The 18,858-nt window shown below is 34.2% G+C and overlaps 2 protein-coding genes across 2 annotated transcripts; one reads left to right on the top strand and one right to left on the bottom strand.

Moving 5' to 3' along the window:
* The first annotated feature begins 678 nt into the window (after positions 1 to 678).
* LOC115950722 (armadillo repeat-containing protein LFR) lies at positions 679 to 5,023 on the top strand. The gene is made up of 8 exons (XM_031067958.1): positions 679 to 950; positions 2,822 to 2,991; positions 3,072 to 3,214; positions 3,317 to 3,573; positions 3,800 to 3,905; positions 3,999 to 4,137; positions 4,219 to 4,346; positions 4,518 to 5,023. Exons 1-8 carry the CDS (start codon positions 752 to 754, stop codon positions 4,771 to 4,773), a joined length of 1,398 nt encoding a protein of 465 aa, XP_030923818.1. The 5' UTR covers positions 679 to 751; the 3' UTR covers positions 4,774 to 5,023.
* Positions 5,024 to 13,854: 8,831 nt separating this feature from the next.
* On the bottom strand, positions 13,855 to 17,340 carry LOC115994863 (3-ketoacyl-CoA synthase 11-like). The gene is made up of 2 exons (XM_031119168.1): positions 16,296 to 17,340; positions 13,855 to 14,807 (listed from the first exon to the last, which is right to left on the bottom strand). The coding sequence occupies exons 1-2, from the start codon at positions 17,079 to 17,081 to the stop codon at positions 14,022 to 14,024; spliced, it is 1,572 nt and encodes a 523-aa protein (XP_030975028.1). The 5' UTR covers positions 17,082 to 17,340; the 3' UTR covers positions 13,855 to 14,021.
* Positions 17,341 to 18,858: the final 1,518 nt, after the last annotated feature.

The following is an 18,858-nucleotide window of genomic DNA, read 5'->3' as shown; positions in this document are numbered from 1 at the left end:
CACTTCTAGCTGTATAAGTAGTTTACAAATGTGTGGTATTAATGGACAAATGTATAAACCTCAAATTGATATGAAAGAAAAATTATGATACTAAACCCCTAAAAAAAAAGAAGTCTCATCACATGCATGAAGTGTGTGTGATGATAAAAATTAGAAGAATCCACATCGATTCATCAACTTTTTCATAATTGCTTTTGTAAATTTTTTCACATTATGAAACTTTATGAGATTTGCTCAGAGGGGTTTTTTTTTTTTTTTTCCTTGAAGGGAAATTCTGAATAATAGCATTATCTTCCAATTATCAAAACATTGATCACTGCATTGACAAAATTGTCAAAAAAATGATGATAATTGTGAAGTATTAGTCTCCGAGCATACGCTTATAGAGGCTTTTCTATTTTTTATTGTAAATATTAATAATTTGAATTCATTATAATTTGGAATTACTACATTTTTCAATTACAAAATATCTAGGGGTGTTATACGTTTGTAGATGAAATATTTTTTTTTATTACACTCTTAGATATTTTGTGATTAGAAATAATAGTAATCCTAAATTATAATAAATTTAAATTATTAAGTAAAAAAAAGAAAAAAGAAGAAGCTAGTTTATTTATTTTCTGCTAGTGCTACGTGACGTGGCATTAAAATTAAAAAAGATATCTAAAACGAAAGAAACCGGTACCCATAGCCCATAGGCACTTAACATTAACAGAGTCAGAGAGTAGCACGGCGAGAAAGAGAGAGAGAGATGCAGAAGAGATCAGAGCAGGGCAAGTCTGGTGGCGGGGCCTCCGCTCCCACGCCCAAAAGAGGGCGCCCATTCGGCAGTAGCAACAGCAGCGCCGCAGCCGCCGCTGCAGCTGCAGCAGCCGCAGCCGCAGCTGCCGACACGGCGGCTCCGTCAAACCTCCTCGGCCCATCTCTCCACGTCCACAGCTCCTTCGCCGGTCAGTCTTTTTTTCTTTCCTTCCTTCAAAACTCTAGCTAGCTCGCTCGCTCTTCGCTTAAATTTCACTGATTTACTTTTTGTATACCCTAATACATGAATTATGCTTCAACAAAAATCTTACTTTTTTTTAGAACTGAAAAATTATTTACAACTCAATGTGCTTGCGAATGCAATCAATGCATTCTGTTTTAGATTCAAATGCGCTATTCGCTGATGCTCCTCTGTTTATACTCTACAACTTGTAAAATTTACTGTTTCTTAAATGCTATACAATACGAGTGTAGGAGGGTAGGATTAGATGAATGCCAATGCATTCTGTTTTAGGTTGTAGATTTAGTGGCTGATTGGAAGTGGGAATCTCACAGGAACGCGTTGGTGAAAGAGATGTGGAATCTCAAGAATTTGCTTGGAACATTAGGTGTCATAATGATCTCAGTAAGCAAAAAGAGGTTAGGATGGTGAGTTTATGGGAGAATGCTCTTAGGATAAAACAGGTGCTAGCTTTCAGTTTGGGTTTTATTTCTAACCATGACCACCAAGCTAGAGGTAGAGTTTGGGTATGCTAGAATGTGGAAATCGTGCGGATTTCTTTAAGGGAAATGTTAATGGTTGCCCTAAGGGCATTAGTTTAGGAAGAATTTTTAGAAACTTTTTATGAGAAAAGAAAAAGTTAATTGATTTTTTTAACAGCTTTTTATATTTCCCATAAAAGTGATATTAAATCTTTCCTAAAATTGCAAATGCCCTAAGGGCATTCATTAACCGAACCCTTTCTTTAATATTGAAATCTAATCAAGCTTTTCACTGTCGGATCTAGGATAAAAATATTAAGAAAGAGGTTTTATTTATGAATTCTTTTATGGTTGCAATACAAGTACTTAAAGAATGCAACTTTAGGAGTTTTTGTTATTGATCTAGTCTCAAGTTCAGGACAAAGCGGTGATTATAATTGGGGATTTCAATGTTACTGAATATGTTATTGAAAAACATGGTGATCAAGACTATGTTGTGAGGTAAAAGAAAGGGCTTCATTTGGGGTGTTAAGGAAGAAGAGAAAGGGCCTCATTGCCGCATGCTTCTCTGAGAGGACTGTATTGTCTAGATTATTAGGGATGTTGTAAGGTTTAGAATTAGTGGTATATGTACTCAAAAACTCCCTGCAGAACAGGGTGTTATGTGTTTTTCCAGGGATGTGAACGGACTGTTGTGGATTTGAAGCTTTTGTGGATGCTGGCCACATAAACATATCCTTTTTCTAATTTATTGAATTTACAGATCATTCTACTTTTTGACGTTAGTGTTGTCGATCATGTAGTATACCCTTTATGTACTTGATGCATTTTTATATATCTACTAAAACATAGTACTTATAAATAAATAAAAAAGAACAGTGTTATGTGCTATGTAGAGGATTCATGAATGTATTCTTAGCTAAGCCTGTGTTGAGTTATTCTTGTTTTTGCAGGCATCTGCTGTGTATTGGCTGTTTGTTTTTTAATATATTAGCTACTTATATATCCAAAAATAAAAAATAAAAGTCCATTCTGTGACATCTTTATAACAAGTTCCATCTAAGCTTTTTCTGCCATTCCATTCATGCTTCCACGAACTGTTTGCAATCTTTTCCTGAGATGTTAGAGCAGTGTTGTGTTCTTCATCTGTTACTGATACATTCCCCTTATTTTTTGCAAAAAATTCTGTTTTGCTTCTTAAACTAGTTGGGAATTTGGGATTGATATTTCTGATGTGGTCTGCTACATCTCTTCATTTTATTCACTCCACTTATGCACTACTGGCCCTCCAAGATGTTTGGGAAAATATGTTGTCAATATTCTCTATCCGATTGTTTGACTGTTAAACTCTTTCTAGATCAAAACAATAAGAGGATAGTTCTAGCTATTCAAAGTGGACTAAAGAGTGAGCTGACCTGGGCATTAAATACTCTCACATTGCTCTCTTTCAAAGAAAAGGAAGACATGCGCAAAGATGCAACCCCTCTTGCAAAAATACCTGGGTTGCTGGATGCTCTTCTCCAAGTGGTATGCGTTTTTATTCATCTATCCTGTTTTAAATTTTGTCACTATGGTATAATTACTCACTGCATTCAAGATTGAGACAGATTGATGACTGGCGTGATATAGCACTTTCGAAAGAACCCATAAGGACACCGAGGGTCAGAACACTAGGGGCGAATTCTCTTGTAACAGGATTTGGGAATGAGTATGAGGTGTTAGGCTCAAATGGCACTCTCCTGTATCCTGGGTAGGCTCAACATATATATTTTATTCCTGTTATCCAAATGTTGAGCATTAAATTCACTTTGACTAATTGGGACCTAATTATGGGGTAGTATTCATATGGCAGCCTGGGATCTGGTTCTTCTGTTACAGAAGCAGTAGTGCAGAAAAATATGTCCAAATCTCGTTCTTCGGATTGGTGGTTTGATGAAGATGGTTTATTTAATCTAGATGAAGAAGGGCGAGCAGAAAAACAGCAGTGTGCTGTTGCTGCTTCAAATATAATCCGGAACTTCTCTTTCATGCCAGACAATGAAGTCATTATGGCCCAGCATCGGCATTGTTTGGAAACAGTGTTCCAGTGCATAGAAGATCATGTCAAAGGTGAGGCATTTTGTTGTAGAAAGCTTAAAGATTTCTTTATGTCATCAGTTATGAGTACATATTATCTCATCTAAGATGACAAGTATAAATGTATAATATCATGATATTGCTTTTAAGTATTCTAGATATTTCCTGGAATGTTTTGGTAAAAAAAAAAAACTCTCTTCATGTTTCTGCCTTCTTGTTTTGTTGTATATTGCCTCTAAAAGTCCCCGTTTGTAAACAGAGGATGAGGAACTTGTCACAAATGCTCTTGAGACAATTGTAAATTTGGCTCCATTTCTTGATCTTCGAATATTTAGCTCATCAAAGCCATCTTACATCAAAATAACGTAAGAAATCTGATCTGATTTTTTTCCTTTAGCTACTGATACTGATTTTCTAACTTCAGGATGATAATTTCATCTATAATTTCCACTAAACAGAGAGAAACGTGCAGTTCAAGCCATAATGGGGATGCTAGGATCTGCAGTCAAATCATGGCACTGTGCGGCTGCTGAATTACTTGGGCGTTTGATAATAAATCCTGATAATGAGCCTTTCCTTCTTCCCTTTGTTTCACAGGTTAATTTTGTTCCACATATAAGTAGATTGAACATTTATCATTTATGCACTAAGACTATGAGTGCTGAATGAACACTGCAGATACACAAGCGTTTAATTGATCTTTTGAGCTTGCCAGCATTTGATGCACAAGCGGCTGCTGTTGGTGCACTCTATAACCTTGCTGAAGTTAATATGGACTGCCGATTGAAGCTTGCCAATGAGCGATGGTGACTTTCTTTATATTCTTTCAAATTTCAGTCTTCATAGTTTAAGATTAGTGGCTTCTTCTTTTTTTTTTTTTTTTTTTTTTTTTTTTTTTTTTTTTTTTTTTTTTCTAAACAAAATTTTTGTTGCCAAAATTCCGTATTAATTTATATTTACAATTTAACAAAATTCAGGGCAATTGACCGACTGCTGAAAGTGATCAAGGCACCGCATCCTGTTCCAGAAATTTGCAGGAAAGCTGCAATGATACTTGAGAGCCTTGTCTCTGAGCCACAGAACAGGGCATTGCTGCTAGCTTACGAGAATGCCTTTGCAGAGATACTCTTCTCAGATGGCAGATATTCTGATACGTTTGCAAGGATATTGTATGAACTGACATCTAGACCAAGCAACAAAGTGGCAGCTGCTCGTGGTGTATGGGGCATGTAACTGGAAAACCTGACATCATATGGTGATTTGGCCCTAACTTCCAAGGATATTGGATTTGTATTTAGCTATCCATTTGTGGAATTCTAGTGGTTTATATCCCAACTCGAGTATTAAGAAGATTTTTTTTGAATCAAACTTCAATGTCTTATTTGTTGAATTTAGTTAGGATAAAGTTTGGCTATAAATGTGGTTGTAGCTAATGGCTACAACTCAGCTCAATATATTTTTATTAAATGTGAATTTTGACAAATTCACTATTGAATTACATTTTCTTATTATATCATTCATGTTTGCAAAATTTTTAGAAGATCAAAAATCATTAGTTGCGTTATTAATCAAATATTTGAATTTCAAATTTTTATAGTCTAAAATTATGCATAAAAAATAAGTTTATGAATCGAAGAGTAAATAACATCTAGTTGACACTAAATTTGACATGTGTATTAAGAATACTAAGAATATGTAAATTCATGGTTAGATTTTCAAAATATGTAGCCATAGTAAATATTTTTAAATTTAAGTTGTAGCTAATGGTTACAGTCAAACTTTGTACAGTTAAACTTAGTTATGTTTAAATCTAATCTTTTTCAGCATCAGAAACTACCTGCTATGCATCTGTAGTTTGTTTTTCGTTTTAATTTTGATGTAAATGTGAGATGGATAACATTTATTTAAAGTGCTTCCTTGGTTGCTGCTGTTATTGGTCTCTTTTTGGATTGCAGTTTTGTAGATTCTTGAAGATAAAAATGTCGTTGAATCACTTTATGATTTTTTTTCTATGGTTTTAAGTTATTGGGTCTACAATACTTGGTAACCGAATACAGAAAATATCAAATCACAAGTCCCAAACCCCAACACACAATTAGTTGGATTCAATACTAAAATGAGTATGACAAAATACCTACTCATAAAAAACGAGTACACATATATCCAGGCTTTTGTTTTTGTTTTGTTTTTTTGTGGTGTCAGAACTCGGAAAGTAATGAGTATTTCGTGTGTGGCTTATTTCTTGTCCACCATTTCTAAGTTCTAACTACTTCTGTTGTTTTTGTTTTGTTTTTTTGTGGTGTCAGAACTCGGAAAGTAATGAGTATTTCGTGTGTGGTTTATTTCTTGTCCACCATTTCTAAGTTCTAACTACTTCTGTTGGAACTCCATCCAAACCAAAAAAAACTACAGTTGGGGACAATGGTTGAATGAACCAAATTGGTGGGAATTTGGTTGGAAGTTTAGGCATCAGAGATTCAGAGGAAAGGTTAAAATTGGGGGAAAAAAAATGCCTCAAATTGACTTGGACACGATGTCCTTGATTGAGAGAGGGTGGCTTTTTCGTTTTAAAGGTAAAAAGGTTTAGCTTAATCTTAAGTGTCACCATCCAATATGACACAAACCCAGTAGTCTAACATGCACAAGCCACCTTACCTAATTTTATCCCTTTTCTTTTTGTTGTTATTATCTCTCTCACCTTCAGGCTTGGTTTGCCCAAGTCTCTCTCTTTCTTCCACAGCTCTATCTTCCCTGAAGCTAAATATAGAGCTTACCCTCTTTATTGAGCTTCGACCATGGCCCAAGCTTATGCTTCTTTTCTTCTTCTAGCTCTCTCGTTTATGGGGGCTTGTGGGTTCATGGGCTGGGACGTCGACGGTTGAACCCTCATTATAAAGAATCTGCAATGTTCGTTCGACCCACTACATGATACACTCATAAAAGTGGTTGAGTTAAGACTATCAAGGAATGGACGAAAAATGATCTCAATTGAATTAATTAGAAAGAATGAGTACAAAGGTTTTATATACAGTCACTGAATCAAGCTAACCACCTAACCGCAAAAACAGAAGAACAAAACTAACTACACACGTGTCCCTACAGTAAAACTAACTTTCTCACGTGCTATTACTTAAAGAAATTAATTCATCTACTGAACTGCAAGTCACATGTACAAAGAAATTCACTACAAGCTACTGTCGTTTTTGTGTTCTATTTTGTTCTAACCACAGAGCTTGCTATTCTTATTGCTTACTGCTATGCTCATTGCTGGCCTCACTCTAATACTCCCCCTCAAGAGCAGCTGGTGTATGTATATTTATCATTCTCATCTTGAAAGTAAGGTTAGAAAACTGATTGAAACTCAATGTTTTAGTAAGTACATTAGCTAATTGGAGATGAGTCCTAACATGATTTAGCTTGATAACCTTTTCCAAAACTTTATCCTTAACCGCATGACAATCAATTTCAATATGTTTTGTCCTCTCATGGAAGATTGGATTGGAGCTAATATGCAATGCTGCCTGGCTATCACAAAATAGCAGAGCTTCTCTATCATGTTCTACTCCAATATTTTTGAGAAAGTACAAAATCCACACTATCTCACATGTTGCAACTGCCATGGACCTGTATTCAGTTTCTGCTGAAGACCTTGACACTGTAGATTGCTTCTTTGACTTCCAAGACACCAAAAAGTCCCCAATGAAAATGATGTAACTTGTCACAGACCTTCTAGTGTTAAGACATGAGGCCCAATCAACATTTGCAACCCTTTCAAGTGCAATTCTATGTTGGAAGAAAACAGAAGTCCCTTTCTTGGTTCACTCTTCAGGTATTGCAAGATTCTATATGCTGCATCCAGATGTGGCCTTCTTAGTCTAGACATGTATTGGCTAAGCTTATGAACAACAAAGGTAATATCAAGTCTAGTAATTGTCAAATACAAAAGTCTGCCTATCAACCTTCTATAACTACTTGGGTCTTTAAGTTCTTCTCCCTCAAACTTACTTAACCTGAGATTTTGCTCCATTGGTGTTTTAGTAGGCTTACACCCAAGCAAACTTGCATCATTAAGAACTTCAAGTGTGTACTTTCTTTGACAAAGAGCTATGCCTTTGTTTGAACTAGCAACCTCCAAGCCAAGAAAGTACTTCAAATCACCCAAGTCCTTCAACTTGAACTTTTCATCCAACATAACCTTGAACCTGCATATCTCATCTTTATCATTGCAAGCCACTAAAACATCATCCACGTATACTAAAAGAACCATAAAAATATCCCCTTGCTTCCTGGTGAATAAGGCATAATCGGCTTTGAATTGATTGAAGCCAAGCTGAATCAAAGTGCTGGAAAATTTGGCAAAACATTGCCTAGAAGCTTGCTTAAGGCCATATAATGATTTATTGAGCTTACAAATCACTTCCCTCTAGCTATGAAACCCTTGTGGAAGGGGGACTTTGAACCAAATCACTATGTAAAAAGGTATTGTTCACATCCAATTGACTAAGGAACCAACCCTTAACTCATGCCACAGCAAGAAGGACTTTGATAGATACCATCTTTGCCACTGGGGAAAATGTTTCAAAGTAGTCCACTCCTTTTTGTGTAAACCCCTTAGCCACTAACCTTGCCTTGTATCTTTCAATTGAACCATCGGCTTTGTACTTAACTTTGTAAACTCATTTGCACCCTATGGGCTTCTTATCTGCAGGTAGTGGAGTTAATGTCCATGTATCGTTAGCCTCAACTGCTGCTATCTCAGCAACCATGGCCGTTTACCATTTGGGATTAGAAACAGCTTGATAGTAGAAAGTGGGCTCAACAATGAATGAAATAGAACAACAAAAGGTTTTGTAAGAGGGAGAGAGGTGCTGATAAGAAACATGAGAAGATAGAGGATGGGAAGTACCTGAATGAGTAGGACTAGCATCAATGATAGATGAGACTTGATTGTAGTGATATGCTTGTAAGTAAGATGGTTGTTTGATTGGTCTAGATGACCTTCTAAGAGGGACAGGATCAACAACAAGTTCAGGAGGTTCTTTTGGTACTTCATCAAGAAAATCATCATTAAGTGTATGATGAACTTAAATGATTGAATCTTGAGGAATAGCAGAAGAAGGAGGTTTTGGAAGAATAGTGCCATCAAAGATAGTAGGGATAGTAGGAACACAAGGTAAAGGCAATGAAGGATGAGAATCAAATTCACATGAATTTGAAACATAAGGGAAGACCGACTCATGAAAAATGACGTCCCTTGAGACAAAAACAGTATGAGACTCAAGATCAAAAAGCTTATATATATCCTTTTATATTGAAAGGATAACCAATAAAAACACATTTTCTTACTTTTGGAGAAAACTTGTTCTTAGTTTGAGCAATAGTGGAAGCAAAACACAAACAACAAAACACATTGAGAAGATTATAATTTGGTGGCCTTTAAAGAGAAGTTCAAAAGGTGTTTTATCATTCAACAAAGGAGAGGGAATCTGTTGATTAGATAGGTTGCAATTGAAAGACAATCACCCCAAAATTGGATAGGAATTTGAGATTGAATTTGTAATGCTTTAGCTATATAAAGGAGATGCTTATGTTTCGTCTCCACAACAGAATTTTGTTGTGGAGTGTAAACACAGCTATGTTGGTGAATAATACCTTGAGAATTAAGAAAACCTGGCATATCAAATTCCTTAGCATTATCAGTTCTTACAGTTTTGATTTTTAGTCCAAACTGTGTAGAAACCATAGTATTAAAAGAATGAAACAATTGCCTAACTTTAGACTTTGGCCTCATAAAAAACAACCATGTTGCTTTGGTTGCATCATCCACAACAGTTGAAAAATATTTGAAGCCATCTAAAATAGGAGTTGAATATGGTCCCCATACATCCATATGAACCAAATCAAAAGCACAACTACTAATTTTATTATTGAAAGGAAAATGCAATCGTTTAAGTTTTGCCATAGGACAAACTTGACATTCTTTATCACAAGAAGATTGTAAAGAAGGAATAACATGACTCAAAACATTAAGTTTGATGTTAGAAGGGTGACCTAATCTTGCATGCCAAAGGAAAGAAGAGTTACGATGAGGATTTGTAGAAGTTGCTGCAGAGAAAGGATGAAATGCAGCACTGATTTTGTGAGCAACTAAGAAGTCAGCAAGGGAAGAACCAGGAGTATACTGAAAGCTTTCTTACTGCAATAGGTACAATCCATTAATTGCCTTTCCTACCCCAATCGTTTTCCAAGATAAAAGGTCCTGGACAAAAAAATAAGCAGAAAGGAAAACAAGGTAGTATGGTTGAGATTGAGTAATTGTACTAACAGATAAAAGGTTAAAGGTGAAAGATGGGACACAAATGGCATTTTTGAGAGTGAGAGAGGAAGATAGAACAACAATTCTAATGTAAGTCACTTGTGTTGATTCCCCATTAGGCAATTGAACCAAAGATAGCATAGTAGCAGTAATTGTGGTTAACAAGTCAACAAAACAAACAAAATGGTCAGTAGCTCCAATGTCTAACACCCAAGTATGCCTACCATAAGCCCTTCTATTGACCACTTGTGTAGAAAAAACACTACGAGAGAAATCAATACCTACCATTGCAGTGTTGGAAGAAGATGCCACATTGACCATTGGAACTTCCTTTGTTTGAGATGTTGCGGCAATGGATGAGTTTGAAGCATCAATAAAAGCTAGCAGTTGCTGATATTGATTAGGAGTGAAAGCAAGATGATTGTGCAATGGAGAAACAAAAGGCAATGACTCTGAAATTTGACCTGAGGACACTTGATGTTCCATTGAGGGTTTGTTCTTGAACTTAAACCTTGGTGGAAACCCATGCAACTTATAGCACTTGTCAAAAGTATGGCCCAATTTTTCACAATGTGTACACAATGGCCTATCCTTCCCTTTATTATTCCGATTGCTTGTTGATTCAGAAGAGAAGTTTTGACCTTTGGCTGCAAGCACGGTAGACTCAACATGAGTACTAGCACCATTGGTCATGGTCCTTTGCACTTCTTCTTGAATTAACAAGGCATACACCTTATTAAGTGAGGGAAGCGGATCCATTAACAACACTTGAGTTCTTAGTTGGGAAAAAGAATCATTTAAACCCATCAAGAACTTCATTACTAACTCTCTAACTTGCAATTCAGTCAATCTCTTATTAACATTGCAAACACACTTGCCACAAGTACAAGAAGGGAAAAAGACTATAACTCTGCAATTGATCCTATAGCACTTTAAGCTAAGTAAAGAAATCAGTAATGGAAACTTTACCTTGATGCAATTCTGCTATCTGCTTTTGCAAATTGAAGATTCTAGGGCCATTAATTCTTCTTAGAAAATTTGTCTCTCAAGTTTGTCCAGATCTCCAAGGTCGTGTCTTCATACACAATGCTCGCCTGAATCTTGGGAGACACTGAGTTTGTCAACCATGTCCCAACCATTTTATCACACCTAATCCAGGCTTGAATGGCTAAAGGAGTTGACACTAATGGAGATGAAAGAGTTAAGGTTCCATCAATGAAACCTAATTTGTTCTTTGTAAGCAAAGCCTTTCTCACAAATCAAGCCCAAGTTGGTAATTCTCATTCCTTGTTAATGGCTGAGTCACAAGAATAGTGCTAGTGCTTTCTCCATGATGAAGAAACAAAGGATCATCCATTGGAGATTCTTATGTTGAAGTGGTAGTCTCAGCAGTAGCAGCAGGAAGAGATGAGTCAGCAGAAGCCATTGTTGTAAAAGGAAAATTCTTTGAATGAAGAAAGGAAAAATTTCAAGAAACGAAGTGCAACTGAAAGAAAAACTTCAAGAAATGAAGTGAAATTGAAGAAAATGTTGAATTGGAAGAACCCTAGATCGAACGAGATTGGGGAAAATCTAGAGCTTTAGCTCTGATACCATATCAAGGAATGGATGAAAAATGATCTCAATTGAATTAATTAGAAAGAATGAGTACAGAAGTTTTATATACAGTAACTGAATCAAGCTAATCACCTAACTGCAAAAACAGAAGGGAAAAACTAACTACACACGTGTCCCTACAGTAATAACTAACTTTCTCATGTGCTATTACTTAAAAAAATTAATTCATCTACTAAACTACAAGTTGCATGTACAAAGAAATTCACTACAAGCTATTGTCGTTTTTGTGCTTTGTTTTGTTCTAACCATAGAGCTTGCTACTCTTGTTGCTTACTGTTATGCTCATTGATGTCTTCACTCTAATAAAGACTTAAGACAACAAATAAAGTTACTTAGAATATTTTAGTTTGCAAGTTTTCTCTAAATATACTTCTTACATTTATTTTTCCCTAGTATGATATTAAAACTAATCTGCTAATCATGTAGACATTAAGTAGTTAAGAGAATCCAAGAGTCAAGATCAATTGAGAAATGGTTTTGAAGAATTTAACAAGTTAAAGATATGTGAAAATAGAAAAGGAAAGAGAATTTCATTCAAGAAAAAAATATAAAAGGCAAGAGAGAATTTTGTTCAAGGCAAAATTGGAAAAAAAAAAAAAAAAAATCCTGAAATGGAAACATTTTGGCCATATCTTTTCATAAGTTTATTCTTAGATTTTCTTGTTGTTAGAATAGGGTTTTATAATCCCTCTAGTGAAACACAATAATTTTGTTAGATTTTACTTTTGTCACAACAATGCCTCTAGTGTATGTGATGTTTTTGATATTTTCTAATGAAGTTATTCTTTTCTAAACTAAATCAATGGATCAATTGATGAATAGAATCAACTAGAGAAAGTTTTACTAATAAAACTTATTTTTAAATCTTCTAATCAGATAATTAATTTATGCGTTTACTTACCTGATTGTGTACTAAAATTGAATTGGTAGAAGATGCTTAATGATATTGGTGGATAAACCTAGATGCCCTAGTAATTTTAGTTATTGAATTTTACCAAACTCTTTTTTTGCTAGTTTCAACCATATTCTTCTATATATTATTGGTCATTTTTTTTGTGGAACAATAACCTTAGGGACACAACATTTTCTATCTTAAAATTGGATGACATCAAAACACATATTTGAGTAAAATTTTTATTAAATTAGTTTATTTAACTAACTAACTTTGCTTGGTGAAAAAGCTTGAGCTCGTTTTGAAATTTAAAAACCAAGCTTGGGTATAAAATTTTGCTTGGTGAGCTCAAGTTTGATATTAAGTAGACCAATCAGCTTAAACCCTTTAATGAATAGTGGTTCCTTCACAACAAATGTCTCCAGCAAACCTTGGCTTACTTAGTTGGGATTTAGTAACATCCAATAAAAATATATTGAGTGAAATTGTAGTCTAAAGCTACAATTAGTTTTGTAGTTGAAATTTGTCCTTGATAATATTTCTCAAATCTCAAATCGCAACAATGATATTTCACCAAATGTATTTCCAAGATATGAACGGTTACAAATTAGGATCTACTTAAAAGTAAGAAGATATATCTTAGGTTAGTAAGAAGATATATCTTGGGTAAGAAATGAATCTTACAGTCTACATGGTTTCCTTATTACAAATTTGTCTATTATATATACGCGCAATAGGATAAAAAATAAATTGTAAGTTCATTTGACATATTTTTTCTTAATACAATGAATATATTAATTATTGTTGTTAAATGAATTTTAATTATTACTGCTTAAAATACTTTTATCTATTAGTTTAGGAAAATTATACTCTATATTGTATTATCAATGTAAGATTTATATTGTAGACAATTATATTGTACACATTTGTCTAGAATCAATGCAAGATTTACATTGTAGATAATTATACAGTGTACACATTTGTTTAGAAATGATGTAAATCTTACATTGATTGTGCAATGTAAACTATGAATTTTCCATTAGTTTATTTCAAATTTGTTAAGATCTAAATGAGATTTTTTGGAAATTTAAGATGAAAAGAAATTTACTTTTGTTGTTGAGTTTTCTATTTAGATTTTAGATAAAATTGATTTGTTGTTGGGCTTTTTTGTGTTTAAAAGGACCAAAATATTGTTAAGAGGATCATATTTAAAATTATTTCAGGTGGGTTTAAAAAAATTTCAGAGTTAAGGTGTTTAAAATTTTATTTTAGGTGAGTCAAATAAAAAAAAAATATATATATATATATATATATATATATTGCCAGCTCAGGGGGTTAAACCCCCTGAATTGTACATATGGCGCCGCCACCCTTGCCTCAATATTTGCATGGCAGTACGGATGAGGAAAATATTTTAAGGAGTTCCCTTTTTAAAAAATAAAAAAAAAAATTATGAAGAGTTCCCTTATTTTATACTACTATATGGGAATTAGAAATGTAGGCAATTAATTAACACATAAAAACTATAAGAAACATTCAATTAGGCAACAGATTTCAATTGTTTATACGGCATTCAGAAATAAATTTAATACACACAAATTCCCTCCTTCCCCCCCCCCCCCCCCCCCCCCCAGCGAAGAAACCTAATTTAAACTTTCAAGAAACATTAATGGCTGACACTTTAGGCACATGAACTGGAAACTCATCAATCTCATCCACCCAAGGACTCTTCTCCTTAGCTGGGTCAATGGTCTTTAAAGCACGCCACACAGCACTGTTACACTTGAATCCCGAACCAAAAGCAATCTGCCACGTCCTGTCACCCTTCTTGATCCTCCCTTTAGCCTCCGTGTAAGCCAATTCATACCACAAAGAACTACTAGAAGTATTCCCAAACCTATTAAGAGTCATTCTTGAAGGCTCCATTTGCCAATCCGTGAGCTCCAGGTTTTTCTCTAGCTCATCTAGCACTGCTCTCCCCCCTGCATGAATGCAAAAATGCTCGAAAGCTAGCTTAAAATCTGGAATGTATGGTTTTATCTTCATTTTAAAGATCTTCCTTCCCACTAAAGTCGCAAAAAATAGTAGTTGTTCAGACATGGGAAGGACTAATGGCCCTAGTGTAGTGATGTTGGTTTTGAGGGCTTCTCCAGCCACTGCCATTAGGTCTTTTGAGAGTGAGACACCAATTCTTTTGGTTTCATCCTCTTTTTGGAACACACAATTGTAACACTTATCATCGGCACCCTTGTGGGTACGTACGGTGTGGATGAGTTGATACTTTGAACGACGACGATCTGAAGAACGATTGGAGAGGAGGATCGCTGCTCCACCCATGCGAAAGAGGCAGTTTGAGACTAGCATTGATCGGTCGTTGCCGAAGTACCAATTGAGAGTTATATTCTCCATGCTCATTACTAGGGCATAAGAGTTAGGGTGCACCTGCAGGAAATTAATTAAGAGGAATGATTAATTAAAATTATAAACTATATTTATGAAACCCATCGTACGAAAAGGATTAGCTCTATTTGAAATAGTTTCATTTCAAAGTCTAAATTAGATATTTGCCTTTGTATGGTATGACAAGCTATTTAACTATTTCTATCTATTTGCCACGTAAAGTTAATTTGGACACAAGCTTAGTTGTAGGTATTGGCTATAAATCTACTTAATATATTTTTTTTTTTTGAATTTGAATTTTGATAAATTCACTATTGAATTACATTTTTTTTTTATATGTTTTATATTTACAAAATTGCTAGAAGATAAAATTAATAATTATGTCATCAATCAAATGTTTAAATTTTATGTTTTTTTAATTTAAAGTTATGCATAAAAAATATGTTTATGAATTGAATAGTAAAATTCATTCGGTTGACATAAAATTTAACATGTATATTAAGAACGTGAATAATATATAATCCAACGATTAAATTTATAAAAAATATATTTTTTTTTAACGGGACACCAAATTTGACATAATTTTATACCATAACTCGCCACATAACGAGTTATGATTAATAAAAATATATCAATGAATCATGTAAAAATACACACTTATCAATCACAATCCACTATTGAGTTGTGATACAAAACTTTGCCAAATTCGGCTTCCCCAGTATTACTCACAGAGAAAGGATGGGAAAAATCAGTATCCATACATAGGCATTTATTATGAGGGTGATGGGAAGTACTAGTTGTTTAATGAATCTGTTGCGGACCCAACCCTCAGGACTCAGGTACGTACATCTTTCAATATGTGACACCCACAACCAGCTGGACATGCAGACAAGTGGACCTAGCTATTTCAGGGGTCTATCATTATGTGGCTGGTATCTCTCGGCTGTGATCCCAGACGCATATGAGGCCCTCTAATATTAAGAGAGACAGGCCCACTGCATATAATTAAGTGAGAGTTTTTACTATATGCCTAGTGATCAATACCATTTTTTTTTTTTTTTTTTTTGATCAGGATCAATACCATTTTTTGATTATAGACAGATGGATCATGGACTTCTAGTATAATAAAAGCATTCACCCAACGACTACTAACAAAAAAGGAGGGCTCTTATTGGTGAGTTTACTGATTCAATTGCTAAGAACACATGTTAAAGAGTATTCAACATATTCTATTAACTAATATATATATATATATATATATAGGATTTACTAAATGTAGCTATTAATAAATTATTTTTAAAATCTTTTTATAAGAATATAAAATAATGACTAAATTTTTAACAATTTTTTCAATTTTTCATGAAAAAATTTCTAAAGTGGATGATTAATAAATTTCATCAAAGCATACATTAACATAGCTCTTAAGTGTGAATTTCTTAAGAGTTGGATAAACAAAGAGATTTAAATTTGAAATTTTAAGTTTGTGTGTAATACTATTCCAAAAAAAAAAACATATGGAAGAAAACTTACCTGCAATAGCTGCTTAGCAAGATCTATAGAAATAAGGCCAGCACTACAACCCATACCACCAAGATTATAGCTTAAAATGTTCCCTCTGAGCTTGTAGTGATTCACAATCATGGAGGAGAGGGATGGAGTCGGGTTGAACAAGCTACAATTGACTACAAGAATCCCTATATCCTTAGCCTTCACTCCAGTCTTTGCCAAGAGCTCATCAATGGCTCCGAACATGACAGCTTCAGCCTCCTTCCTTGCCTCGGCCATACAGGGATTGGGCGGGACTCTCAACACGGCCTCAGGCAAGTAGGTCTTTTGGCCCAATCCTGACCTTTCCAGAATCTTCTTTTGAAAAGCCAAGTTCTCCTCCGTGAAAGTCCCAGTTAAAGTAGATCTTTCAATGAAAATCTCCCTCCTACATATTCGAGCCTCTTCAGGCTTGTAACACGCAAAGTTTACTAGGTAAACTTTTCTTGGACGGCTGGTGAAGTAAAAGGTGGCAAGGAAAACCATTACGCATGAGCCTATAGTCACCGAAACAAGATTGAACTTTATTAGGTTGTCCCATAACTGCAAAACATCTTGAAGAGTGAGCATAGAAAGATGAGCCGAAGTCATGCCAAGAAGTGGTACAAGCAAGAGGTACATGGCATTGGAGATTAAGTAGTGGTACCCAAGTTTCACATATTTGAGTCTGACGGATAAGAGAAAGTTAGGGAGCTTATTTTTCTTTCTCTCAGGCAGAGTTTGAACCGAAACCGGTACAGTTTCTGGGGTTTGCTTCCTCTCATCTCCCATGGTACCGGTGGTGGGATCAAAATGAAATTTTTTGGTAGCTTTTAGAGAAGAAAGAAGGCAGTTGTATGTGTATTATGGGGGTTGGAAATTTGGATATAAAAAAGCAAAATCCAAATCGGAATTCAAGTGAAAATTAAAGAAAGGTAGACGTACAGCCTAGCTATCTAGGAAACGTGAGAGAGTAATGGCTTGAAAAGATGGGAAAGAAGGTTGAGACTTTAAAGGGGGCGATGAGGCAGAGAGACAAAGACAATGGTGGGAAGGGGGAGGATGCAACTACCCCCAACGAACTTTTAATTGTTAACTTCGGCGGGTCATTGAATTTGCCAACTCATGGGGAAATTAATTAAAGAAGAAAATAGTTGGGGGGTGTTTGATAATAATAATAATGACTAGCCCTCATTGCACGTCCGTTTGAGTTTAATATAATTTTTCCATTTGAATTTATTTATTGTTAGATGGATTTTTATAAAACTAAAAATTAATATTTGAAATGCAGTGTAAATTGCTGGCTTTAATATGTGCTAGTTTTTAGGAAAAAAACTGTATCAAATCTACTTGAAATATGTTAGATAGAAAGTGTGCGAATTTTAAGGAAAAAGCTTATCTTGTATTTTTTTTTTTTTATATTTAAATTTTTTTGAATTAAAATTTTAATCCTATTTTTTATTTTTTTAAGAATAAGGACTATCTAATTAGATTATGAGTATTTTTAACATTTTTTGAAACTATAACTAACTTTCTGAATCCTCTTAGGATATATTTGAATACTACTTATCTTGCTGAAACTGAATAATTATTACTAAAAATATTATAGATAAAAATAAAAATTAGTTAAAATATTACAATAAATCTCATAAATAATACCAAAAAATATAACAAGACGTATGAATAATAATAAAAATAAATTAAATAATAAAATAATTTTAATTTTTCATCTAAATACAAACACGCACTTAGTATATAAAGATAACAATCTGAATCCAAACGCGCTTAGAATATAAAGATAACAATCATTTCATTTCATTTGACCTCACTGTGTTAATTTGTATTCACCTACTTCACCCCTACTAATTGCTACTTTGCCATTCGTAGACTATTCCCACAATGTCGTCACATTTGGTGAACGTGTCAGATGATCAATGATTGTATTAATATCACATGTTGGGTGAACTACGAGGTCATGAGTCATATTCCTACTTGAACAACACGTATAATACTTTTTTTTTTTAGAAAGAAAAAAATAGAGACCTTTATAATTATATACATTGCTTTTGTTAATTTTTTACATTCTCCCCTCCCTTCCTAATTTATTAAACTTCAAACCCAATATTGAAGTCATTTTAACAGGGAAAATATTTAATATTTAACTTTGAATTATGAGCTTTTAATTTTAGATTCCTTGGTTAATTTTACACTAGCATTTCCCTTAATTAAATACTAAAACGTTATATACAGTGTGCAAAGTTCTTATTTTTGCAGGGTTTTAAAAAGGTTCTTCTAAGCAACCTTATTCCTAAAATATTAGAAAGGTTAAATCTCGGACTTAAACCCACAACTATCACTTTTGGTGATAGTCACTTGCTATCACACCAAAGATTGACCTCTAATTATTAATTAAAAACTAAAAATTATCTCAATTATACGATCCATGCAATTATAATTATTAACAACAAATCAACAACTCATCATATCATCAAGCAAGATAATAAAAACAATAAAAGCATAAGACACACATATATAGAGGATAATACCTCATAATTTTAGCATAATAATC

The sequence above is a fragment of the Quercus lobata genome, chromosome 6 (assembly GCF_001633185.2).
Source record: "Quercus lobata isolate SW786 chromosome 6, ValleyOak3.0 Primary Assembly, whole genome shotgun sequence".
NCBI lineage: Eukaryota > Viridiplantae > Streptophyta > Magnoliopsida > Fagales > Fagaceae > Quercus > Quercus lobata.
The sequence above is the reverse complement of the archived record's forward strand: the minus strand, read 5'-3'. Positions and strand labels throughout refer to the sequence as shown.